Source organism: Fringilla coelebs (genome assembly GCF_963513975.1).
Source record: "Fringilla coelebs genome assembly, chromosome: 8".
Lineage (NCBI taxonomy): Eukaryota > Metazoa > Chordata > Aves > Passeriformes > Fringillidae > Fringilla > Fringilla coelebs.
Window position 1 is genome coordinate 8,575,292 of NC_140066.1, and position 26,669 is coordinate 8,601,960.

Here is a 26,669-nt window from a genome sequence, read left to right on the forward strand (position 1 = left end):
CTCTTCAGAGTTTGCTGGGCATGCAGGTCTGTGCTTTTCTTCACATGTTTATCAATAAATAGGCAAATGCTGAATTACCTCATAAGGAAAAAAAATCCCAACAAAACCAATAAAAACACAGAACAAAAAACCCACCACCCATAAAGTTTTAGATCTCTGATTAAAATTACCCTGAGGAGTCCTCAAAATGAAAGATGAGGTACAAAAGAATACAAGACAAAGTGAAGAAATACAGAATTTTAACTACACAGTTTTGTACTTTAATGAAAGAGCCATATATAATATGGCCCACACAGCATTGTTAGACTTAGATTCTTATTAAAAACAGCATGGATTTTTTTTTTTTAGCAAACTACTATCGTGTGATAGTACATTATAAAGTCAAAAAGTATTTAACTGTGAGTGATTAAACCACACATACCACATAAAAAAACCCCTACATCTGCTAAAGAACATGACACAGAAAAAGGATTATTTGAAATGCAAGATTGGCATAACATTTTGTAACCAAGAATGAGACACACCACGCAAGCAAAAAAAGGTGTTGCTTTCTTTAGTTTGGTGGTTTTTTAAAGTTCATGGCCAACTTGTCTAAGCCTACTGATTGCTGCAACATCAGCTGATAGATTATACTTTTTGGACAGCTTTCCTAAGTTTACTGTTCTGCCTCTTTACAATAATATTCAGCTCCTATGGTAACGGGCACTCAGACACTAAGTAAATCATCCCACAATATGAAGTCACCTGAGCATTAACCAGAATTTGTGCAGAACAGCTGTAATTAATTGGGCTACTAGGAAATACCATCTTCTGTCACTGCTGAAAAGTTGATCTGTTTTACTCATATTGGCCTCCTAGATAAAAAAATAATTCTAGAAGCATCTGTTCACCAAGAAACTGATGAAGACATGAGGCATAAGAGAGCTTACACCCCACTGTAAAGACTGAGATTTGTTTATGGGACACAATTCCAGTCATCTACATTCAAGTAATGAAACAGTCAAACAAAGAAGATGGACACAAGGAAAAAACAGTTCTTATCTGCAAGGGGTTTACCACAGCTTTTGCAGGTTTTGATATTCCAAACAGAACCATTCAGGAAATACCAATACAAATATTTTAAGGTGGGGGGAGGAAAAACAACAACCAAAAAAAAAAGGTAGCAGAAACATTCTCAAATCTATCAAAAATTTTTGACACCTCAAGTCAGATTTGATTTCTGGGATTTCTGGTTCCATACAATTAGTAGCAAACTACCTGCACCTCCTTTTTTTTTTAAAGACAGCTATGGAGTTCTTGCTACAGCACTTACTGCAGTTACTCTGTATCTCACAGGGAGGTGCCCCAGTCCCCCCATGAGCTGCCGAGGCTGATATTCCCAGGTGAGCCTTGCTGGGATCAGCCCTGGCCCTCAGGAAACAGCCCACAAACTGTGGGAAAGATGAAAATAACCACAACAACAGCACATACAAAAACTCAGTAATGCAAGAAGTAACAGAAGCACTGAGCTGAACGGGGAGCTGCTGCATATTCTTTCTCCTAGATAGTTTTTTCTTACATTTCACAATTAGCACAGTAAACAATAGATGTTGATGAGCAAAAAGAAAAAAAAACACCAAGGCACCCCCAAGCAAGAATGAGAACATTTCCTGATAAGTTCCTTCAACAAATGCTCCTTCAAACTTGGCTTTAAAGACAACTGAACTAAAGATGATACATTTTCACTCTTCCATAATATAAGAAAGTGTGGTGATTACTAGAAGACATTCTAAGTTTTTTAATCATTTTAAAAGTAACTTTCCCAAATGTAAACAAGCTATCTAGTAAAAGCAAAAGAGGAGCCTTTAAGCATCCAATATGAACAAAAATCTGTATTTACACCAGCCTGAAATTAAAAAAAAAAAAAAAAAGCATAAAAATTGGCTAACTTTTGGAAACAAGAAACCTGCTCATCATCACTAGGATTGAAAAGATTTTTCTTTTCCATGATGCAATTTCTGCATATTTCAAGAACTTCCAGTAAAGGATCTTGTATTAGAAACCAGAGGGAACACAACCCTACAAATTATCTAACTGGAGTTTGTTCCTGGAGATGATTCACACTGCTTCCTCTCCATTGTCCCTTTCCTAGTAGGGCAAGTCAAAGCTTCACTCCCAAAAGAAAGACACAAACAAAAGGTGGGGAGGGTGGGAGAAGTTAAAAAATAAAATCAAGTTTGGCTTGTAATCAGCAGCATAGCTGACTGAATTTCTGGGCAACAGGTACAGATCTGGCTTCACAATGCTTTCCCTGGCAGAGCTGCTTGGTGCTTGAGGTTCTTGTAAGTCAAGAGATGAGACAAACATTTGTAAAGCACAGAGAGGAAACTGAGAGGGCACGGAGAGAAACTGACAAAATGTTTACCAAACAGTTCGATTTTCTCACAGAAATAACTACTATGTTTGCTTCTTGCTTCCTAATAAACAGTTTTTCATTAACAGTAAGCCAGACAGTTCAGATTTTCACATACAGCCACTTATTTCCAAGTCCAGTATAAACTTTCCACCACAAAAAGGATAACTTTCCTTTTTGTGGATAGTTATACCCACAAAGGATATACCTTTCCACAAAGGAAAGGCTAACAAATCCTCCTCAAACCATCATCTGAAGAATGTGTGTTCTAGACAGGGCATAACAGCAACCCCACATCAAAAACCAGGTAGCATTCTCCTTGTATTTACTCACTATGCTCTATCATTCATATATTTTTCACTATTTTATTCTTTTACAAAGGTAAGAAGAAATAAAGAAATAAAATTTGAAAAAGGAGCAAAGAAAAATCTTACATTTTGACACTGGCTACTATTGGGTCACACAACCTAGAGAGTATTTATTTTCTGCTTGGGAGCTTTGTTTATCCCTTCATGCTTACTACCTCAAGCAGTAGAAGAAAGGACTGTGTGAGAGATGAGAATATGGAAATTTATTTGGCTGCTAGAAGAAAAAGTTAAAGCAACCTTCATCTTCTTACAGAACTCTAATTTCTGACCCTTCTCTACCACTTCTTACACAGAAATACCCATGTGGTTTTGGTTTTCAGACACTTTTGATGAGCACATCTTTATAAATAGTTGTTGCTTCTCTGTTTCTCCAAATTCCTTTCTCTTTACTGCATTACATAATGAGATTTTTCTACTAGCTCTAAAGTATTAACTGATTAAAGATTAACTCACCCCCAGGAGAGACCATCTCAATTAAAAAAATTCCAATCGTTGTAGTCACCAAGTCAAACTGCAGCTCTTCAGTGACCAACCCAACTCACCAGCTGCTGCTCTCCTGCTCGCTCCCACAGCCTCCCTTCCACTGCTGCAAGGAGGAAGGAAGGTGCCCTGACAGGGGATGCTCACATAGGGAGCACCCAAAGCTTCCAGTAAGTGACCAAAACGCCTTCTTTGTGACACACCAGGTAAAACATTTGTCAAGGGTTTGTTCTGAAAGTGTACACAAATATGTGAGTTACCATGTTAGTGTAACATCAAATGTTTACAAAACAGTAGTTCCAAAGGAAAAAGCGCCCTCTTGAAACAACCACCGTCTCTTCTTGTTGACCCAGACACACCCTGAGATTTGACACTGTAAGGCCTGAAACTCACTTCGGTTCTCACGGGCTCCTCAGACCAGACAGCTGGGAACAGCCCAAGGGAATCACCCCGCTCAGCAGCATCCTCAACTGGTTCAAACCCACTCATGTGCTCTTTAGCAACAAAACCAGCAATTACTACTCCTATTTTGTCAAAAGCTGCCTACGTAACTTCCACTGAGAGCAGATAATTCAAAACATACTGGGATAAAATATGTAGCCTCAAGGAAAGAAAAAACCTTCAAAAAACCCCCATACAGCGGAGCCAAGGGCCGAGCCGGTCGCACGGCAGCGCCGGCCGCTGTCAGCTCTGCGGAGCCGCTCCCGCTCCTCCGGCCGGGACGCCCGGCTCCGGCGGCTCCCCGAGCGCCGGGCTGTTCCTCGAAAGCCGAGAGCCCGCAGCGCCGTGCCCGGGCGGGATGTCACCTTCTCCGGGAACTCCGAGGGACCGGGACCCTCCGAGCCGCAGCGGCGCGGGACGAGCCCTGGCGGGGCCGGGCAGCGGCACTACCCGCGACGCCGGGGCCGGCCCGGCCCCAAGCGGCATCTGGCCGCCCGGGCTGGGGGCCGGGGCGCTCGGCTCCGCTCCGGGGGCACAGGGAGCCGCTTCCCCGGCAGAGCGGGAGCAGCCCCGGCCCGAGAGGCCACGACAGCGCCCGGAGCAGGGACCGGCCCACGGGGCTCTCGCCGACCCAGGCCCTCGTCCAGCGCCCGGGGAAGGGGCTGACAGGACGCGGCTCCCGTTCCGGCGGGGAAGGGGGAGCCAGGACACGGCACGGCGGGGACCGGGCCCCCTCTCGCCCCTCCGGGCCGCCGCCACCGCCCCGCGCCCCCCGGGCACCGCCGCCGCTCCCGCCCTCACCTTGGAGCATGGCCTCCAGTTTCTTCCTGTCCACCCGGAATCGCTCCTCGCCCCACTCGGGGCTGTGCAGGGGCCGCGGCGGCCCGGCCGAGTCCTCCTCGGAGCCGGGCGCGGGCGAGTCGGCGCTGCGCTCGCTGTTGGAGCCCGGGTCGGAGAGCGGCTGGGGCAGGTACCCGCTCAGCGGGTCGCACTGCGCCGCCATGGCGCTGCCCGGCGGCCGCCGCCCCGGGCCCCACTCGGCCGCCTCCCCGCGGGACGCTATCTGCCCCCAGAGCCGCCCGGCCGGCGCATCCCAGCCGCCGCCGCACCGAGCCCCGGCGCCGCCCGCCTCTGCCCGCGGCTCCCCGCCGAGTGAGCGCGGCCCCGGCCCGGTGGCGTCCGCGGCTCGGCGGCGCCCCCAGCCCGCCCGCAGCCCGCACAGCATCCCCACCTCCATTGGGCCGCCGCCCGCCGGGGAGGGGCCGGGGATATCCCCGGCGGGAGGGGGCAGCGCCGCGGCCCCGGAGGAGGGCGGGGAGGCACGGGGGGAGGGCAGGGGAGGAGAGGGGAGATGCCACCGCCCCCAGCGGCACCGCCCCCGCCTCCGGGCGCCGGGCCGGGGTCTGTGCCAGCCGGGGTCCCCTGCCAGCCGGGGTCCCCTGCCAGCCGGGATCACCCTGCCAGCCGGGATCCCGCCGCATCCGCCGACCCCCGACCCTGAGAGCGGGTCGGCAGCGGCGCCGGGCGACACACAGGACAGGCGGGTGGCGGTCCTGAGCCGCACCGTGCCCGGAGCCGATCCCGAATCGCGCCGGTGAGGGCGGCAGGGACCAGCTGGCCGCATGTCCTGCAGTCACTGCGTGGGGCCACGGCTGGCACATCCCCTCCCGCTGGGCAGGGCCCCGAATCCCCGCTCGGATGTTTCGCTGCACGAAGCCGCGGGACGGAGAAGTGCCTTGTGCTGCTGTACCTCAAGTGACTGGGTTACGGATTCCTCACCTTCCAGCAGAACTGCGTTTATCCACACCCAGAATCCGAGCTGGGTGTGCTCCGGCACAGTTCATACCGCTTTGCAAACAGTTTGAGCCCAGAAGCGCGCAGTGGTGTAGAGAAAACATCAGCATGAGCTGCCACACTGGCCTGGTGGCACTGGTGGCATTTTGCTGTTCCCCCAGCCAGATGCTGCTCAGGAGGCCCATCTCTGCCCAAGTGTGACTGTCCCAATCACCTGGACAATGAGTGAAGCATGGACACCCCACTATCTTTGGGTCTGTCTTGTTTCTGCTGGATCAGAGAAATCCTTTCTGACACAAAATGTTACACACCACACACTCCAACAAAAGCTTTCTGCTTCAATTGATCATTGTTTTCTGCTGTTTTCCAGTCTGCTAGAGAGATTATCCAGCACTGGGTCTGGAATCCCACAAGGTATCCTACACTGCAGTGCTGCGGAGCTGGAGCATCCATGCATTTCTGGTGGCCAAACCAGGTTACTGGATGCACTCTGGATGCCAATACAAAAATTATGTGACAGTTGATGTGACAGTGACCTCACCTCATTGATAACATCAGCCTGAAGGACCATGCTAACATTTGTGAGATTTGCTGGTACTTTAGGTAGATCCAGGGACCTGCACTGCGCCCAGTCTCAAAATGCACTTGTTTTTACAAAGTTCCAGTTTGGGCTTACCAAGTCTTCACAAATTTCCCACTTAGTTCCATGACAGCATGAATTCTACAACACCCAGGATTCCAGTTGTGCATTACGTGCATGGAGTGAGGCATTCTCAGCCTCTGTGGATGCTAGCCAGCAGCTTGCAGGTAACAACACACCGCCCACAAGGTCCTCTGATACTTCCCATGGCCCCAGGAAATAAAATGTCTAAAGTCAAAAACACTAGAACAAAATATGAATGTAGGTCTTGAAAACAGTGCAATCTCCCTCTTACTATTTCCTTGTAGTGTGATATCATTATAGGTATGTGGGGTAGTCTCAGGAAAGACTGAAAGTCTTTTCCTTCCCAGTTGAGATGTTTGCAGTCATCAAGCACTATATTTTCTTTCCTTCTTTTTTTTCTTTTCTTTCTTTTTTTTTTTTTTTTTGGTAGATGGGAAGGTGAACATTGTCCTTATCTAAACAACTTGAAATTGAGCAAAGTGGGCTGCCTCACCCCAGAGCAACACCAGCTGGAGTTGTGTGTCTTCTAGATGCCAGGACCTGTCAGTTGCACCATCCAAATATTCACAAGTGATGAGTATTGACAGCACCAGTTACAATCCACAACAGCTACAGGTGCTTAGCTCCTCTGAGCAAAACAATTATTTGGGTATTTTCCATTCATTAATTAGTGAGATTTACAGTCAGAGATTCTCAGTGTAGGAAGTCCAGGAGGTGCCTTTCCTTGTGTTTTATCCATTCCTGAAATATGGCCACAGAAACCTTCTTTCTCATCAGTTAGTTGAACCCAAAAGTAATCTTTTTTTCAGCAGCCATAAAAATAATATAGTCAATCAAAGACCTCTTAAAAATTATTTTTTTCCGCAGTTTAGTTTCTATTCACTGAAAAGAACCCTTTCTTAATGTGCTTTTAGATTAAAAAATAAGAAGCAAACTCTTTGATTTCCTACTGAAATCCATATAAATGCTTTTAAAAGGATATGGTCATTAGGCATTATTATTGGTAGTTAAATTCAGTACTCTACCACTTCAATTGAATAAAGTACATTTTATTTTCCTAGTATATTGCAGGGGAAGAATAAAATAAATGCCTGTTACACAGAAAACTTGAACTAAGTAGAAAAACACATTTTTAATGGCTACATACGATTACATGTGGATAAAATAGGGGAAATGGGTGGAAGTTGGCAGATACAAGATGAAATGGCTAGAAAGAACATCAGCTGAAGTTGACTTTGGCATATATAATTTATGTTGGCCATTTTTTCTGGGGCCAATAGCTTGATCAAAGAAAAGAATAACAGGATCTTTCTCATTCTGGTGTACCATGTCTATTTTGCTACATTCTCTGCCTTCTTTTTTCATCCTGGTCTCCTTCCCTCACCTCACACACACACATACACATATAATATCTGCAAATCTCAGAAAAAGCATAACTGAATAGGAGAATGTTTCACTGTCACACTCAGCCTCTGTGCAGAGCCCACATTCATTGGGGTGAAATAGATCCTGGAATTTAAAGGAACTTCATGAACTGGGTGATCGACTGTAATAAGTCCCACGTGTTTGGGGCTGCACAAAGTCCCCAGACCAAGAGCAGTGCAGGATCTCTCCTGGGAAGGGTGTGGGTCTGCCCTTGCCTGGGGGATGAGAAATTAGAGCTCTCACCATGCTGAGAGCACCACTGGATGTGCTCAGGTCTGCTTCGGGGCTGCTCCCAGTGCCTGGGGCTGATGGCTGGATGTGTCTGCACTGCACGGGCCAGGAGGAGAAGTGAAATATAAACAAAGAGTAAGACAGTGTAACTTACCCTTAATACAGCACACTCTGTATTGCAGAGCTTGCATTTCTTTATTGTTCTTGATCTCAAATTTCTCTTCTTCACAGCACCATGATGAAGCAAAGTGCTCTTTTCTGTAGTTCCCTGAGGTGGGTGCAAAAAGAGTGGTTTGGAAAGCTGCAAAGTGAGAGTCAGGAAAGAGAATGTGATGCACAGATTCTTTCATCGTCTGTAGTATCTAGAAATGCTTTTCTAGAAGGAGTGCTAAAGCTGGGGTTTGTTATTTGGGATAGTTTTGTTGATGGTGAAAATTAATGCTGGTGGTGTTTTGAAAGGCTTTATTGCATTCACTATTTTACAGAAGTAAGAGCCTATAATATTTTGTCTTTCATGATGTTATGCCATATTCCCCATTTGAGTCCCAAAAACTTAAATTTGTCAGAATAATATAACGTGGCCTACTGTGTTCTAAAGTACTGTGCAGCCACCAGCAAATAAATAAAACATCTTCCACAGCTGTTACAAAAACTTTTCCACCCCTAGAAATTCCCCAGATAAATTCTTTTTCTAACAAAGGGCAGAGAGATTCTGAAGCATCTTTTTAGTGATACAGAATTATAGTACCATAAAACAAAAAGATTGAAAGAGATAACAAAAAAGGTTATCTTGTTCATCTCCTAACTATGCTGAGTTCATTTCTGATAGATATTTGTTTATTCACTCCTTTACAATTTCTCATTATGAGGTCTTCATGACCTATCCAGGAAATTCCTGTGTTTCACTTACCATCAAGAAGTATTTATTTTCTCCCTTTAATAAGTAACTTGGATTATTCTTCCTGCAACTTAAAGCTATTATCAAGTTTTTTAGCTATTCACTCAATGTGTCCACCATGGACACATTGAATGAATTATTTCTTCTTTCTATCAGACTTTGGTGCTTATAAATACTTTTATCAAGCACTGATTAATCTTTAAGAGTTACCTTCATTAATCTAGATACTCCTAAGTCTTCCAGCTCCTTCTCAGAGGTCATATTTCTTGTTCGCTGCAAGAAACTCTTTCCATAATAAGCTACATCCTCCTCGAAATACAAGCACAAACCTGGAGGGAGTACCCTAGCTGAGGCCTGACCAGTGCTGGACAGGACTGCATGATCTTACCAGCTGCCTCATAACCTGTACTCCTGGTTATTCATTTTTATGTAGTGCTTATCCTGTCTGCATGGCTTGTGTTGATGAACTGTAACCCCCCAGGTCCTTTTCTGAAAATACCATCATCCAGCTAATTGTTCTTTGGTCCATTTTGGTGTTGAGTACTGCTGCTCAGCATGCTCTCCTGGTCTTGTCCCAAATGAATTTGATCCTGGTTTTTCTTTTTCCTAAAGATTGTGTTCCCTGGTTTTTTGACATCTATTTGCACTAATGCTGTACTTCTGCAGCTTCAGTTTTTACACCCCCCAGAGCATACTTTCAGTTTTCTCGTAGATTCACCAATGAAACACAGAAGAGATGTAGGCCCAGGACAGAATATCTGTGTATTTTGATGCATCCTTCCATCCTAATGGTCACAGCAGTCCTGTGTGGGGATGCTTATTGCACATTTTTATGTAATTGACAACTTTTGCTGTTTTTTATGGGAATGTTACAGGAAATAAGATTTAGCTCTGCTGAAGTCCTGAGTTATGGCAGCTGCTGCAGACATTCCTGGTTTGTTACAGTAGCACATTAGTCCAGTAGGATTTATTCTTGTCACAGCTGTACTTGCTGTGTGTGACTCTTGTTATTATGTTACCTATTCCAATTACCTGTTCCAATTACTTTTGTTACTCTAGAGTATTTCTGGGAGAAGAAGTTAAACTGACTAGTCTAGAATTTATTGGTGCCTTTCCTGCCTTTTTTACAGACAGTCACTATATTTGACCTTTTTCTGTTTTCTGGTACCTCACCCATCACCAAAGGAGAGTCATTAATGGTTGTGAGAATGAGCAGAGAAATAAATACAGCCTTGGTGAACCTTGTAGAAAACCATTGCATCTCAGCTTAAAAGTCTCAGGGATCACACATGAGGCGTTAACATTTGGTAACGTTCAATGTGCTGTATAACCTTATATATACACTGTTATTTATTAGAGCCATGCAGTTTTAAACATCTTAATCTCTGGAAGATTTTTCAACAGATGGATTATGTGAACCTTGTCTTTTCTGAAATGTTAGGAGAATTGGAAACAAACGTACAAGGCTCAGAAGTCCAGGAATTTTCACTCTTGGAAATGGCACGGGCTCTTTCTGGCCAGAGCAAAACCTGTCTATTTTGGCTCTCAGAAACAAAGCCATAGTTCACATTCTAAATCTAATTAGAAAACACTATAATGAGAAATTTAAATATTACCAAATAGAAAAAGAAAACTGATATTGCCTAATTTGTAAGGGGAGCAATTAATGAATAAGAACAGGAATTAGAATTGAATATGGCACTCTAAAGAACCAGACAGGATGAGAGCAATGATCCTGCACTGGGAATCTGCTTGTCATGTCAGATGTCAGCATCATACATTGCTGTCAAAGGAACTGCATTACTAATCTATAAATAAGGAAAAATTGGTTTCTAATCTAAATCCTGAACTTGATAACCATATTCTTTCCTTAGTTAAGAACAAGAAAGGTTCTCTCTCATCTTTAGGAGCCACTGGAAAAAAGCTTTCCTGGAGTAAGAAAAAATATTCCTGTTTTGAAACTTGCCTCTTTACACTGTAATCTTCACAGGGGATTTTTTAGGTGTTGTACATTGTTTCTATTCCACTCACATAAAGAGTCAAACAGGAAAAAGTGGTTTTATTGAAGGAGAGGGTATCTGAACTAAATTCTAAGTTTACAACTGTTGTTAATACTTTGATTTAAAATAAATGTATACTGAATCAGTTTTTCTCTGTTTCTTCCAAAATTAATGGAAATAAAATTACAGATAGGTAAAAGTGTTTTCTGGATTCAGATTCCAAATGGTTCAACTTTCTTTATTAGGAATATTCTGGTTATTTTTCTTTCCTTTTACTGGGGTATGATGTAGTGTACATCCTTCTTCGCATCCTGAATAGCTAAAATGCTGCATTTAACAGTGATACATTTTAAAAAAAAATTATTCTTCTTTTTGTCTCGACAGATAAGATTTACTCAATTATTATAGTAGTCCCTCAACTAAGAAAAAACTCCTTTACAGAGTTCCTTTGCAGAGATTCCTTCAGTCTCTCAAGGCTTTCATATTGATTATAATGGCTGAAGTTATTAATGTACTTCCTCTTCAACAATAAAAGCTAGTGGCTGTTGACGCTAGTTTTGGGGTATCTATCAGAAACTGAACAAAGAATGGGATTGGAGGATTTCTTATTGAGCTTTGTTTCTTTCATACAGGTTTAATATTTGGCTTCATTATTATAAAATTGTTTGCTCTTGGTGAGTCACTAGTGTGTAAAAAGCACCTGTATTTATTTAACACTTAGAACATGGTTGTTTTTATTTCTCTCAACTACTCATCCTTAAAGGCTGGGAAGCCCTCTCCCACAGGGTCAGGGCTCTGGCTGTAACAGGCTTTAATTGCCCTGATCAGCCCCACCTGGGCTGGGCCCCACCCACACCCTCTACCCATGGCCACAGGAGCTCCATTTAAGCTCTGCCCAGAGCTTCTATTCCTGCTTTGAGCTTCCCTGCTTCTCAGGCTCTTGCTCTGCCTCGACTGGATGTTGTTTCTGGGTTGCAGGTAGGTTGTTCCCTGTCCTGCCTCTTGTTGTTACCACAGGGACTCCCTGGGTGGGTCTTTCACCTATTGAGTTTTCTCCTTCCTTTTTTTTGTCTGTCTGCTTTCCTCTGCCCAAGGCCTAAGTATACACAGAGGAGTAGATGAGCCATTAGAACGCATTGGATGGTTTTATATAATTGGGTGTAGAGACTTCTTTCCATTTGTTCTGCTTAAATGAAGGCATGAAAGGCTGCAGTGGTATGGCCATGTGTCTAAAGGCTTGCTGCTCATCTGCGTGGGTTTTATCAGAATAGTCACAAAACATTGGGCTCAGACCCTCCACATCTGGAGCCTTATATGGTTTTGAAGAACTTATCATGGCAACTGAACTTCAATGGTTTGTGTTAGGCAAAAATGTAATTGTTTCAACTAAACAGATAAATCTACTCTAATAGAGCAATGGCTCCTGCACACAGCACAATTAAAAACAGGAGTAGAAGAGGAGCATTGGCAATTCCTACTGTCCTGAAGACTGCAGCCAAACCAGCAAAGATTTAAGGAAATGACTCAGAGTACTCGCAAGAAAGAAAAATATCATAGTAATGGCAAGGAAAGCTAGGTTAATGTAACCAAACTGTTCAAGTCAAGTTTACTAGCCCACAGAGGCAGAGACAGGAAGCACTGAAAAGACTGAATAACATTCCTAAAACAAGTCTGTAATAGTGTTTTGTCAGGTCAGTGACTGTAAATGTCCAAGAACTCCAGTGGACATGTTGCTTTTGCTCTTGGATGTTTTCACACAGATACGTTGGAGTAAATTATTCTGGACATGAAACAGATAAAGATTTGATCCAGAGATCTCAGAATGCTTTTTGATAATGCCATCAAGCATGTGCTTCAGTTTGCCTAATTAATACCTGAGCCTCAAAATGCTGGTATGCTAATTCTTAAAGAGTTGCTGTCAAAAAAAAAAAAAAAAATCCTGTGCTTTGTTTATTTTGTAGGCAGATGTTTATGCTGCCCTTAAAAAAAAAACAACCAGGGTTCCTCTAAATGTGTCTATTAGCAAGATGAATCATGTAGGAATGCTCTCTATCCTATGTATGAATAGGCTGCAAAGAGTAAAGAAAAGCCTGAGATTCCAGAAGATTCTGTGACATTTCAGAATCATCTGAAATGCTGTAATGTAGTGTTTTTTTCTAAAGCTAAGCACTTATTTTAATGATGCTTTTCTGGAATAATTGTTGTTGCCTTCAGCAGGCTCTCCAGTGTGCCAAGTTAGCAGGGCTGCCTGAGAGCCTTTTTTTTTTTTCCCAAAAAGGCAGTCAGCTGATGGCAGGATGATGGTAATGGGCACAGGATAGCACACAGTCCTGAATGGATTTTATTCAGAACATAATCCCTTAAGGGTGGTCATTTACTGTAGCACTTATACAGGAAGAGTGTTACTATTCCTATGGTTTAGTCTTCATGCAAAGCTGGGACAAACACTAGGATTAAAGTAAATTTGCTTTTTTAAAGCATTGTTTGGAGAAGGGGCTGGCTGGCATTACCAGTCACAAGTCCCCATAGATGTAAGGTATAAAGGTGTCTATACAGCCGGTGTGAAGTGGAAGTAACGTTGTAAATGCATGATTAAATGTACAGCTTGCCTGCATTCTGTGTGAATGCCATGCTGTTTAAGCTGGGGCAGTCACCAGGGCAGTTTCAGGTATGTTTTCTATAGCAGTCTGAGAGGCTTGGATGGCTTCAAGGTATGTGGCTTGCTGCACTCTGTCACAAATGCCAAAGTATGGAGCAATATTATGCTTTTCTGGAAGCATACTGCACTTCTGTATGTGGTTATAGTGCAAGCTCTGCATGGATGAAATGCAAAATCATCCAACAGTCTTCATTTTTGGTCCTAGTACATGCACTTTAAATGAGAAGAATAACTAACTTGACTTGGTTAACCCTAGGGGAAGGCCTTTTAATTATTAACTTAAATAGTTGTGGGAGTTTTGCACATTTTGCTCTAAGAATGTTTTGCATTTTATGCTGAAATGGGCTGAGTGTGTCTTATCTGACTCAGTTGGGATATTTAAAATAAATCCTTTGAATCTAGTAGCAAAGTGCTGGCTGAGAGCACTGAGCTAAATCAATCCAAACAGGTGCAGCAGGGATTTCAACTGACAAGAGCAATTCTCTTCTATACAGCCATTGTGCCTGAGAAGGAGCTGCTGGAGTTAGGGAAGAGCATTGTGATTTTTGCAGAGTGATGTAAGAGCAGGGAGGTGAGGGCCCTCAGTTATGAGGTGCAACTGAGAATATTGCAGTCCAAGGGATTCTGCACAGGTGCTGTGTTCCAAATGATGCTCCCTTAACTAATCTGTACCTTTCCTGAACCCATTTTCTGTAACAAACTGCACAGTGCTGGAGTGGCAAAGGACATACAGGGCTTGAAGTAAGGGAAGGTGAAAGCTACTTGATCATTGTATAGTGAAAAAAATCAAAAAATACTGTACAATAGGCAATCCTCCCCCAGTGGTTGAACAACTATTGCAGTGATGCTGAGCACTGATGTAGAGAGGAGACATCCTGAACCTCCTTGCAGAGTGTAGTGGTCAAGAGACAAACCTGCCATGTCCTGTGCCTCAGGAGGTGAGGGAGGGCAGGGTTCAGATACCTAGGGATACCACAGCACCAATATTTGGCTAATACCACAAAACCATGGACACATATATTTATTAGTATTTTATGTATATTACATAAATATATTTTTTTATATATTTTTCTATTTCTATATAATTATATAAATACATTTATTAGTATTTTTCTGTGGACAAAACTGTTGTGAAGTAGCTCAGGCTGAATGGTTGATATTAGGATAGCTGGATGATTGTGGACAGTGTGTGGGATGATAAAGAAAGGCATTGTTCACTGTGGTGCTGAAGCGTGGTTTCATGTGTACAAACAAAATCACCAAAATCAATGGGTTTAGTTGACTGAATTCATGTGTCTGCTTGATTCCTGCTGGAAGGGAGTGCTCCTTCCAGCTGTGGCATGTGCAACAATTCCCTTCAGGAGGAAAGCATGTTCCCCTACAGCGTGGCATGAGAAGGAGATTAAAATTTGTATTTGTCTGTTATACACAAGCCTGGAAGAGACAAAGCATGACAATTGGAACATAACATGCACTGAGGAATAGGGTTTTGGAAGGTGGATTGTTTCCTGCTTAAAAGTTGGTGTTTTAATTGGGGTCACAGGCATTTCAATACTTTTCCCACACTTTAGTAGGAAAAAGTTGTATAAGGATACTTAGGAAAACCTGTTGCCTACTAATACTATTTATTAATATTTTTCCCTGTATTAATTAGTATTTTTCCCAATATTTATTAGTATTTTCCCAACTTTTATTAGTATTTATTCCTATATTCTGGTTTTGAGGCAAATTTGTCAGCTAGATATCATTACCATTCTGGTGAAAACTCATATTTTTCTGTCATGGAGCTGATAAAACAATAGCTAATCATTGAAAGGCTTCCATGTGCTCACACCAGGTTAAGCTTCACAAGCAGCATTCCTGGCTCTTAGAAATGAGCTGCTGTGGCACTGTGATTCCTGAGCTATGAGAAAATGTTTTCTTTGGTTTACAGGTGGGTTAATATTGGAAATGCCTATGAACAGTGCCAGGTATTATTCACTGTGATAAGGAGCAACAGTTTAGTTTTTATCTTGTGTTTGGGGGAAATAGGTCGGTCATGAACACTCAGATAGCATGGACAGAACAAATTTCAGAATTACATTTGGGATTTTTTGGGATCTTCTACTGTAGTTATAGAAATTTAGGCAGGTCCAAAATGTGATTTTTCACTTGTTTTCTTTCTTATGGTGCATTAACTAGATCAGGGTTGTGTTTTTTTAAAAATGCCTATTTTTACATTTCTAGCTCAGGTACTGCTCTTAAAAGCAGCATAATAAATGAAGAATTAGTTAAATCAGTGATTTTTTTCAGTTTCATGCAAGTGAAACTTGAGCCATTAGGAAAAGATTGCATTTCTAGACTCTTACACATCTTTTGCCTATGCAGTTACTTTAATGTTTAGTCTGTTCTAAGTATTTGGGGATCATTTTCCACAGATTTTGCTTACTTTTGTTGGAATGGACCAGTCTCCCTCACAATCATTGTCTGGCTGGAAATCCTGAGGAAGAGGAGGTGGTTCTGGGGCTTTGTAGGGTTTTTACTCTCCCTTCACCAGTGTCATGGTTTCTTTCAGGTTTTTTCCTGAACCAGTGGCCTGTTAGGGATTCCCCAGCAGCCTCTACTCAGGCTTTACTCGCCTTAGAGCAAGCCAGAGCTCTGCAGTGTGGTGAATGGAATCTGCTCTGGCTTGAGCAACTCAACCCAAGAGGACACAGGTCTGAGAAGTGCCTGCAGGGCTGTGGAGAGGAAAGAATCCCAGTCATTGGCTTGTCTATGGATAATTGGCATTTTGTATGTTTATTGCCATAAACCTTGAACAGTCAGTCATTGGAAGCTAAATAAAAAAGGACCTAAGCAGTGACTTTCAACATGCTGAATTAAACACAGCATGAAATGACCTGTGCACCTTCCCCTTCCTTGCAAGATGTGTGATTAAAACAAAAATTAACCCAGTAACATTTTTAACTTAGTGAAGAATATGCTGTTGCTGACCTGGATTGACACACTGACCCAGTACAGTGGGAATAATCCCTGGCAGTTTATATGGCTCCTAAGATGATGTAATAAATTTTAGTATGAATATGAAATATTGTTTAGTGTAAAAATGAGTTCCTCATGCTTTTCCCTTAGAGATTTTATGAATTCTGGTCCATTGTTGTGAATATATCATTGCTTTTCCATCTTGCTGTCAAGTAGAATGGCTGGAGATTCTATGATGCAGGCATGGTATGAAAACACATTGTGTCCAGGGGTTTGGGGCTAAGGATTCCTGTGAGTAAGAACATGGCACTGGACTCAGTTGCTTAGTCAGATGCATCAGCAATATTCATAATGTACCAGTGTCCTGGTGTTTATCCAGCTGGATCAGGATGTTGTCTTAAAAAGCAATCTGCATTTAATAGTTAAAAAATTGTCAACTATTTGGTATATTTTTGTTTTGTTATATAAGAAAGATAAATTTCTTTTCCTCTCTGTCAAACAAAATAAGCTGTTGCTGGAGTTTTCTGTAGAGCTGGAAAGTAAATGTACCTCTAATAGTTTATGGTGGCTCGAAATCAGCGTTGGTAGAATGCCTAAAAATTCCTGCTTCCTGTTGAAAGTACATTCAGCACACTGGGACACATTTGTCTGGATGTGATCTCTGGGTCTACTTTTTTTATTTACACTAAATTTGCAGTGATTCCTGTTATTTCAAACCACATACACCCACACAGCTATGGTTACTTGGAATCTGTCTTTGACTGGAATATATCAGGAGTAATTAGGTTGGTATGCCATCTTTTGTTGATAATTAGAAACTCTTGGATCTGACACAAGAAGTTAACAAATTCCCTGTACTTAGCCATATGCTTTAGAAGTTCTTGCAACAGCAATTTTCAGGTCATTTGTCTGGCTAGAACTTGAGAAGAAACACATGGCTACTGCTTATGTCCTGCCTTATTATTCTTAAGAGTATTATTTCATAAACAGAAAAGAGCTCATTAGCTAGTAAATTATTCATAGACCTTGCTGGAATTGTACCAGATATGCACAGGGAGTCTTGAAAGGGTCTTTTTTAACAGCCCACATTTGGAATTGTCTGGGCAGAAATATATTTTTCTTTTCAGTAAGACAAAACCCCGCAAAGCCGTTCATCTCAGTTAAATCCAACTGTATGGCAATTTCATGTTAAATACTTATCATGTATGATTAAAAAGCATCTGCTTCTAAATCATGGCTGTAGCTGCAACTTGCATTCTGATGAACTGTGTATCACTTCTAGTAAGTAATTAAAGAGCTCATATGCATAGCAAAGAAAACTATATTTAATTAAGACTATCCCAGTTCCAATGGTCCTTCCTGTTAATGTTCAAATATTCTCTGGTGCCACCTAATGGCAAAATTGTCCAGTTACTCTGGAGTGAAAATAAACAATGAGTGCCCACCACATTTATTGCTACACTTAGGCCCATAGGGATCAGTGTTGTGGCCTGAATATGCATGTCATAAAAAAGAGGCTCCTGACCCTAATTGCTTCCAGCCAAAACATTTCACTGCTAAAAGGAAAAAGTGCAGTAAACCCTACAGCACTTCCTTTAACTGTTCTAACTGAACTGGTTTTTAAAAGGTTTGGACACAGGCCTGAACCAAGCCAACTAGAGCTTAAATCAAAGCTGTGTTCTGACAGTAACCCATAATTTCCCAAAAGCCAAATGCTATTCACGCTTATTCTGCTGGGAATCCAACATTCAGATTTGTGATATAGCTTTGTGTTTTGTTTTTTTTTTTTCTGCATTCTTGCCACAATACTGTAGTTTCCAGGAAATGGAGAGATGCCTCTCTGACTGTGGGAAATGCAGTAAGGATAGAAGTGAACAGTCCCTCTCACTTTCACCCTTTCCATAGCCCCTGGGTGCTGTGGATGGCTGCAGTGAGCACACCCCACAGGGCAGGCAGGGTGCAGAAAGCCAGTCTCTTTACCTGCCCAAAGTAACCTTTAAGGCAGGTGGATCTGGCTCCTTCCTGTCTGCAGGCAGATTTCTAGTTTCCCTTTTAAAATTTAGTCTTTCCATTATCTTTTTCTTTCCATTTGCCTACCTTTAAATATGCTCTAGCAGTGGGAAATGAGCATGCTTACAGTTCTACCTGGGGCCTGGCTATGACAGTTCACTTCCTTTTCTTGGAGTGGGTGGGGAGCTGTTCTGTAAGAGAAGTAGTAACTTCCTGCTCCAAATAAAGTAAAAAGGCATGTGAATAGTTAGCTCAGTTGGTTTGAGCCTGGTGCTAATGATGGCAAGGCTGTGTGTTCAATCTCTGTATGGGCCATTCACTTAAGGGTTGGACTCAGTGATCCTTGTGGGTGCTTTCAGAAAACTCTGTGATAATTTATCTCAAGTCAGTAGGGAAAGAAACTGTAGTGAGGCAATAATAGATGTAATTCAATGATTCTTATAAGAAGCTGATGGGAGGAACAGTGTAGCCAAAAGATGTTGCAAAAGAACTACTTAAATGAGCTATTTCACAATCCTCTGGAAAAGAATGTTCGGTATGTTTTGACTGATCAATTCTGCTATCGCACATTTTCTGAATACCTGCTTTAGATGGAATTAATAGAGTTGAGGCAAATAAACAGCAATACCCTGGAGACAAGGAACAATTTTCTCCAAATAGCTGAAATATTAGGTTTGCTGCCAATTTGAGACTCAAAAGGCTATTGAATAATGTAATTGTCAGTTATTCTAGTCAGAACTGTGCCCAACACAATGTGAGCTGCAGATTTCTACTCTAATGTCCTTTCTAGCACCAGACTTACAGTTCTGAATCACCTTTCCATTCCATTGTGGAGTCCTTCCTTCAAGAACAACCGCCCTTGCAAATGAAAACCATTTACATGAGTGGTAGTTGTGATATTGCTTTTGGATAAGTTTCATTTCCAAGTGAGTTGTTCTGCTGCTTAGCTATAGAATAGTTGTATTTTGGAGTTAGAATTGACTGCTTCTTCGTGGACATTCCCTTTTGGGAAGAATAAAATAAAACACCTTTCTGCTTTCTCCTGGGTATTCTAGAAAACAATGATATTGGGCATGAGTATGTGTAAGTAACGTGGATAAAGTAGCCACTGTGAAAGTGGCATTTTTTCCCTTTGCATAAGCATGACTAGAGAGGAAAATATTGTGGGCCAAATTGTTTGCAGCTGAAACTGTTGTGGTTTCATTGAGTTACAGGCAGATTTGAAAAGATTTTGTCCCAATAGGAGGTAATATGTGCAAAACACTGCTGATGGTCTGGCCAATTTGTGGGTTCTCAGTCTGAGCTGAGAAACTGGCTCACTGTTTTTGAAAATCTGGCTTTGAGGACTGTGCCATGTTACAAAAGCAGAGGGTTTGGCTCACATATGAAACTAACTGCCTGAATAGAAGTAGTTTCTTTTTATTTTTTAGGCCAACTCAATAATAAAATTGTGCTCCCTTCCTTGAGTGGTAGATAAAGAAAAGAATCTATTTCTATGGGTGGATGGCTCTTGTCCTCAAAGGCACTTGTCACTGACTGTAGTGCTTAATATTGGCTCCCTCTTTGGCTGGGATTCTTCTAGAGGAAAAAAGGCCAAAGAATTCAAGTTAAAGCTTTCCACCATGTACAGAAAACATCTTAATCCTTCCTGTTTGTCATTGTGAGCAAACTGCTCTTGCTTTCATGATCCCTCATGATCTGCAGCTCATAAGCCCCAGTCGTGGGTAACTGTCAACTCCAAATGCTTAAAAGTCATGAACCTGGCCCCAAGTCATGACACTGAGGTACTCTTAAGCCAAGTAGCTCATGCTTAGGATCACTCTCTGTGTGTCAGGAATGGAGAAAGGAAAGAAGGAATTAACTGCCTAATTGTGGGAGTTCAGTGGGTGAAGCCTCAGGAGATGAGCACTTGTCAGCACTGCAGTCAATAGCAACAGTTCTGCTCTAACTCTCTGGTTGTGTTTGCAGTCTTGGGGGAGACAGATCATGCCCTAAGCCCAGAGTGGAGCTGCATTTAATCTCTCTAAAACCATCACCTGCCTTGACAAAAAGTGTGGGACCCAGCACTGGTATTTGCTATCTTTAAAACTGAAGTTTTTTGTGTCACTAGTACCACCTCAGCTGCACTGGCTAGTACCACTTTGGGTGTTGCTGGGCTGATTTTTGAACTATATTTCCCAGAGGAAAATGAAAAGCAGCAAAGCTAGATTTTGGCTCTTTCCTTTGAGGCCCTGTTTGGGTTTTGTGGTGTTTTTCATGTAGCAGATATGTCAGATGTGAGATCCAGGTCTAACAGCACATTACCTTGACAGTGGACTCTGTGTGGTTATTTTCAGGGGCCTCTAAAGGAGACTCAGATTGAGTATTTCCTTAGGATCATAGTCTTGGGGCAGAAAACGCACTGCATTCTGGGCTCTCCTATGAGTCACAGGCTAAAGGGGCTTAGTGGGTTTATGTGCTGGCAGAGGACCCTGGAGACAGAAATTAATCAGTAGTGAAGCTCAATCAAATATAATCTTCCTGCTGCTGGAAGGAGAATGAAAAAATTGCTGGTATCAGTTACCACCATGGTGCTGGTGCCTGGAAAATGCTGTGGGAAGGGCCAGGACTGATGTATCTCACTGGCAGCCCTTATCAAGGCTCCTGCAGAGCCCTTCTGAAAATGAATGTCATTCCAGACAGATCTGTCCAGGCAAATAGGCTTCTTGTCCATAGTAGGTAACTTATAAAAATGTGAGCTGGATGTAAAATGTGGATCCAGGTTTGGCCCTTTGCTTCCTTAGAAGCTTCTAACAAATTCAAGTTTTACCTCATTGCTTTCAGATTCTTCATGGTTTTCTTCTGCTTTCACCCTGACTCCTGGAGGTCTCCCTTCCTACTGAGTTCTGCTTTCAGAGCCAATTACCATGGGAGTCTGAACCAATCTTTTTGAACCTGAGCTTCTGGGCCACCTTCTCAAAGCCCCTGTTGTGTCACTGATACCAACATCTGCAAAAAGAAACCACATCTCTGGCTCTTTGACTTGGTCCCTTCTGCTGTCAGCCCTCTCCTTGTTCACGTGATTTTGTGAACTGGAGGTGGAAAAGTACAATTTCAGAGAGTTTTCCTCAATGCAAAAGCAGTATAGATCAGGGTCTGCAGCTTTTTGGGGATGGCTCCTGGCCCCTGTAAGCAAATCCTTAGTCTCTTATGGAGGCTACAAGGCTAGTGACCAAACTCCTCCCCCTAAAAAAGGGCCCTGACAAATTGCAGTCTGTTTCCTGTGTCCCAGAGTATAGATGGGACATTCAGCTCCAGTGGGAGGTCAAGTCTCTAAATGTTGGTGAGTCAGGGAAGTAATATTCCAAAGTCCCTCAGTACAAGGGCACTACAGGAGAAGAGATGGGGTGCCTGTGATAGGAACTTGCTGAGCAGATTGTGCTTGAAAGCACAAGACTCCCCACCTGAACATGAAATCTGACTGTCCTCAGTACCACAGGGTTTGTTTTATATGAGCTTTAGCCCATTAGTGATTGATCTGACATCTCAGGGGCAGTGAGAGTACTGGTGTTTTGGTCCTTTTAACAAGTGCTTGTCTCTTACTGTTCATTGTCTGTTAGGTTTTACACACTTTATTTTAACAAAAATCCCTCAAGCTTGGAAGATGTAAAAGACTAAAAGAAAATAAAATGTAACCTCTTTGTATTTTTTTCTTCTATCTGTTCCTCTTGATAATCTTACCAGAAAGATGCTTGACTTGTTCAATTTGCTGAAGTATTTGTTGCCGATAAGCCTCATCGAGTACACTCTGGGCTCCTTCTGCAGCCGGGGAGTGCCCTCTGGTGTTCGCAGCTCCGGTGGCAGCGGGGTGCTCCGTGCACTGCCCGGGATGCTCTCCTGGCAGCACAGGATGCCCCGGGCCCATCCTCGACTTACATCGCGTTTCTGATAGAGGAATACATTGCAGCAGTGAGACACACTCGTTGTTTGCCTCTTCTAGTAAATTGTTCTACTTTTTTACAATGCTGTTGTTTAATATCCCTTGGCAGGCTTGTCCAGGAAATCCCTGTTGCTGTGCAAGAGAAGAGCACTAGGCTGGCTTTGTTACACTGTTGGTGTCTCAGTCCTGCAAATACAGAAGAGGGAACACACATTGTTTGTTCCCCTTCTCCCCCAAAGCCACCTTCTATTTTGTTTTGCCTGGCTGGTTGTTTTGCTGAATTACTACTCAGCTGCCAAGTCATCCATTTTTCTCTAAATGCCAGAGAGCTTCAGCTGCTCTAACAGCACCTGAAAGCCTTTGGCATTTTGAGGTCACTGGTCTGTACTTGCTGTCAATGCTAATACTGTTTGATTTTCAATATTAGAGTTTATGCCTCGTGCAAAGCTGCATGTGGCCAGGATGTTTAACTGCAGTGTCCATGGCTCATAAATTCTTAACCCACAAAACCCAACAGGGAATAGTAAGGAAGCCCAAAATGAGGGTGGTGTGTGTGCATGTAAACCAACACTTGAGCTCTGTGTCTTTCAAAGCAAATAATGAGCAGAATTTTGCCTTGACACCACAGGCCAAAGTAGGAAGAATATTTTAACATGTTGTTTAAGCTAGAAGGCAGTCTTCCAACTGGGAAAGCATCAGCCAGAAAAAGAAATTGCAAGAGACAAAGTTGAAATTAAGCCTTTTTTTTTTTTTAAGCTGTGAATGCACCCCTGAATGTGTGCAGATAGGGAACAATTTATTAAACTACTAGGTCCACTTGGAAGGGTATTTAAATTTATTGGCAAACTCAAAGTAACAGGGAATGAATAAATGGGCTGTTACATACAGGAAAGAAGAAAGGAATGAACAATATAGATGAGTTTTGCTGTCAGTTAAATATTAACTCATAAATGCCATTAGTCCATGAACCCAGTGTCTGAAACCTCTACACAGCTTTTGGACAGCAGTATCTTTCTGAGTGTATAAATTTAACAAGCAGTTGTTACTGACTTGGGTCACATTTCCAAGTCCCTATTGGTAGCAGTTCTGTGAAGCACTGAAAGGTGATGCTGAAGAGCCCCTCATTATTCTGGTTTGTGCCCAGCAACAGCACACAATGCTAAACTTGGGCCCATGCTCTATTATTTCGCTGTTTCACATACCAGCACTTCATTTTGTCAGTTCTAGTTTTCATTTGTGAGGCTGAGCCCACTGGGAAAGTGGATGTGGAGTTAAACCTGTTTTCTCTTATTTTCCTGCTCTGCTTTTGGTACCCTGACCCTCCCTTCCCATGTGCAGGGGGTGTCCTGGCAGTGGGAGCAATTCTGTAAAAACTGGGAGGAGAAGTGTGGCCTTTGTGTCAGGACCTGACATGCCTTAGCCAGGGAAAATACTTTGGCCTGATAATAATGTGGATGATGATCCACATTAAATGATCCACAAGACCAAGACATTGCTCTAAACTGTTCTCCATGAAGAGATCTGTCTGTGCTTCTGGTGTGACTCAGATTGAGCAGGGATGGGAAGCACACGGGAAGAGCTGATGGCAGCTTAGGACGGGCTGAGCTGAAGGCATTGAGCCTCTGAAAAATTGAGCAGAAAGGACTGCAGAAAGCATGAAGACAAGAAAGGAGAAAAGGCTTGGGAAATGCTTTTGGTCAGACATGGCCTAGTATGCCAGGACTAGTCCAAATGGAAGGAGGGGAAAAGGAAAGATGCTGAAGAGCTTGGAAGTAAAAGGACTTGTGGGTGCTGAAGATGGGGAGCTGTGCACATAAGCAGCTGCCTGTGTAGGGGAGGAAGGAGCACCAAGGGTGTAATGCAGCACTTTTGGTTTTGCTGTGGATAAGCCTTTGAAAAGTTCAGGACAGCACTGAGCCCCAGCTCACCCTCAGGAGCAGGGTCTGGGCATGGGTGAGTTGAGTACAGGCTTGCAGCCTGGTGCACATAGGCACAATCACAGTGGAAAGATCAGTGGAGAGGAATTTTCCCTGCTGCTCCTGGGCTCTGTTACAGAGCATGGCTGGCTGCCCACATGAGCAAAGTGGGCTGCTGCCTGGAGGGCAGGTACCTGCTCTGCTTGTGTCAGAGGTGATGGGCTTTGACAGAACAGCATGTTCCTCTCTACAGCTGCCATCTCTGCTGGGTGCAGGGGCCTTGGCTGATGGAGGGGGGAGAAGGTTCCTCCTGTGGGTGAGGGACTGGCATCAGCCCTCCCAGCAGCACCAGTGGTCCCTGCCCTGCTTGGCTCCCAGCCTGGGCTGCAGGACCAGTGAGTTGTGTTCCTCAGAGCTTCCCACTGGGCTCTGCCTCAGACAGTCCTCTGCATGGGGCAGTGGCCAGGGGGAGCAGGAGTAAAGAGCAAATGGTGAATCTGGGAAGAAGAGAATCTCCTGGCTCTTTTCCAAGTCCCTCTGAAATAGCTGCTGTCCTCCAAACCTGGGCTCCTTCCTTACAGGTTCTTAAGTGTCAGTCATCTTGGTGTAACACTGGGGCTTTGCTTCTGTGCCACCTTCGACTGCTCAGCTCTCTGCCATCTTTCAGGCTCTCCTTCTATCCCTTCCTCACATCTCTGGACTACAGCCCTAAACCAGGATGTTGTTGAGAAGCCCAAGGCCAGTTCCACTATAAAAAATCTGCTTTAGTAGAAACACTGGTACTGGTCAAGGTGCCAATGTATCTTCTTCCAAAAGACTTTTTTTGTGGCATTTCTGTATAGAGGGCAAAAGCAAGGGTAAATGCTCTGCCAGACTGAGGGCAGGGGATTAAGAATATGTTGCATCTGCAGTTAGACAGATCTTCTGTTCCTCTATTATAGTTATGGTTGTTCTTACAGTCAGTTGTAGGGCATCGAAGTGAAATTCATCCACAATAGAAGTGCCTGAAATTGAGAAGGAAGGCAGAAAACATGGAGATTTCCAAGTAGAGATGACCTCTGTTGCTCTCTGAGCTCAGACTATTTTTGGCAGGAGGCAGATGAAGTGAGCGCCTGCCTTGGAATGAAGGCAGAGCAGCTGCCAGCCCCTGTAATTAGCCAAAAGGCTGTGGAGTGTGGACAGGAGGCTGCAGAGCACGTGGCTCCTGCTGTGGCACTGCTCAGTCCAGAGCAGTGCCTGCAGGAATGCAAAGCCCAGACACTGCAGCTGATCCCTGGGGAGCCTGAGCCCCTCATCTGGGGCTGAGCAGGCACAGACTGTGCCCTGGACAGGGTGCACAGGGCTCAGAGACTTTGGAGCAGGAAACACAACCCCCATCCAGCACACAGGACTGATTCTGTCCTTACCAAGGGCCTCCAAACATGCTTGGATGGAATAATTGCTCAGAATAAACTGGGACTTTGATGACCCTGAATTGCAAGAGAATGACTCAAATACACAATAATGGATTTAATCATTTATGTATGTGCTTGGTGTAATTGTAGAGGAAAAAGAGTTACTACAGGCAAGATTTCTCTGGCAACCTCTCGGTTAGTGAAGCTGTTGTATCTTTATATGTAAATTCCAGGCCTGCCAAGAGCCTACTCACAAAATGATTTCTACTGATAATTGAAAATGAACCTAAGGGAGTTTATGAAGACTTAATTTTCCTTTTTTTAATTTTTACACATATGGAAGGTAATCTAGGAAACAAGACAACCAAAATGTTTGTCAGAATTTTTACTACAAATATTTTCCTTCCGTAATATTTAGTAGGAAAGCCACATTTAATTTTTCTCAAAGCAATGCATTCATTCATATAGGCTGGCTTAAGGATGCAAGGAATGGATATATTACAGTTAGGAATCACAGAGTCATAGACATGGGCTTGATATCAGAGGCTATAGATGATAAATCTTTCCATGGCAAGATTCCTCAATTGCTGCTTTCCTCTGCGGGCAGTAGCACAGCAGTGTATTTATACACTACTGAGAAGAGCCAGTTCCTGGCCCGAATTTTGTCTGTTTCTAACCAAGCATGGTTTCTCTGTAGGAATGAAACCAAGCAAGCATCCAGGTAATAGGGGCTCAGTGTAGCTGAGCCTGCTTTACTCAATGCGTGGAGCTATACATCAGTTCCACTGCTTTTTCAATTTCTTTTTGTTTCCTTTCTTGTTCAGGCAGAGAGGAATCTGTTTCTCAAGAGCAGTCTGATTTGTGAGGTCTCTCAGTTCCTCATTAGCTGCACGAGTTACAGAAAGTGGAAAACTCTCTGTGACTTGAGAAATGTGTGCTTTGTGTGAGGCATTTCCCCATCACTTCTGTGCTGGATTTCAGAAACATTTTAGGTAACCAGTCTATTTCCCATGGGTACTCCTGGGCTCTATTTCCATGTGTATGAGTGTTTCACAACTCTGTTTTTCTTGTTTGAATGAGACAAGGAAAGAAAAAATACACCCCACCTTACACAGGA

General features: G+C 43.2%; 1 protein-coding gene across 1 annotated transcript in view; it reads right to left on the reverse strand.

The window, feature by feature from the left end:
- BICC1 (BicC family RNA binding protein 1) overlaps positions 1-4,849 on the reverse strand; it is a 90,086-nt gene extending 85,237 nt beyond the window's left edge. The window contains exon 1 of the mRNA XM_084210118.1: positions 4,483-4,849. Within this exon, the coding sequence (XP_084066244.1) occupies positions 4,483-4,684 (202 nt within the window). The 5' untranslated portion in view covers positions 4,685-4,849. The remainder of the gene's footprint in view (positions 1-4,482) is intronic.
- Between the last annotated feature and the right edge of the window lie 21,820 nt (positions 4,850-26,669).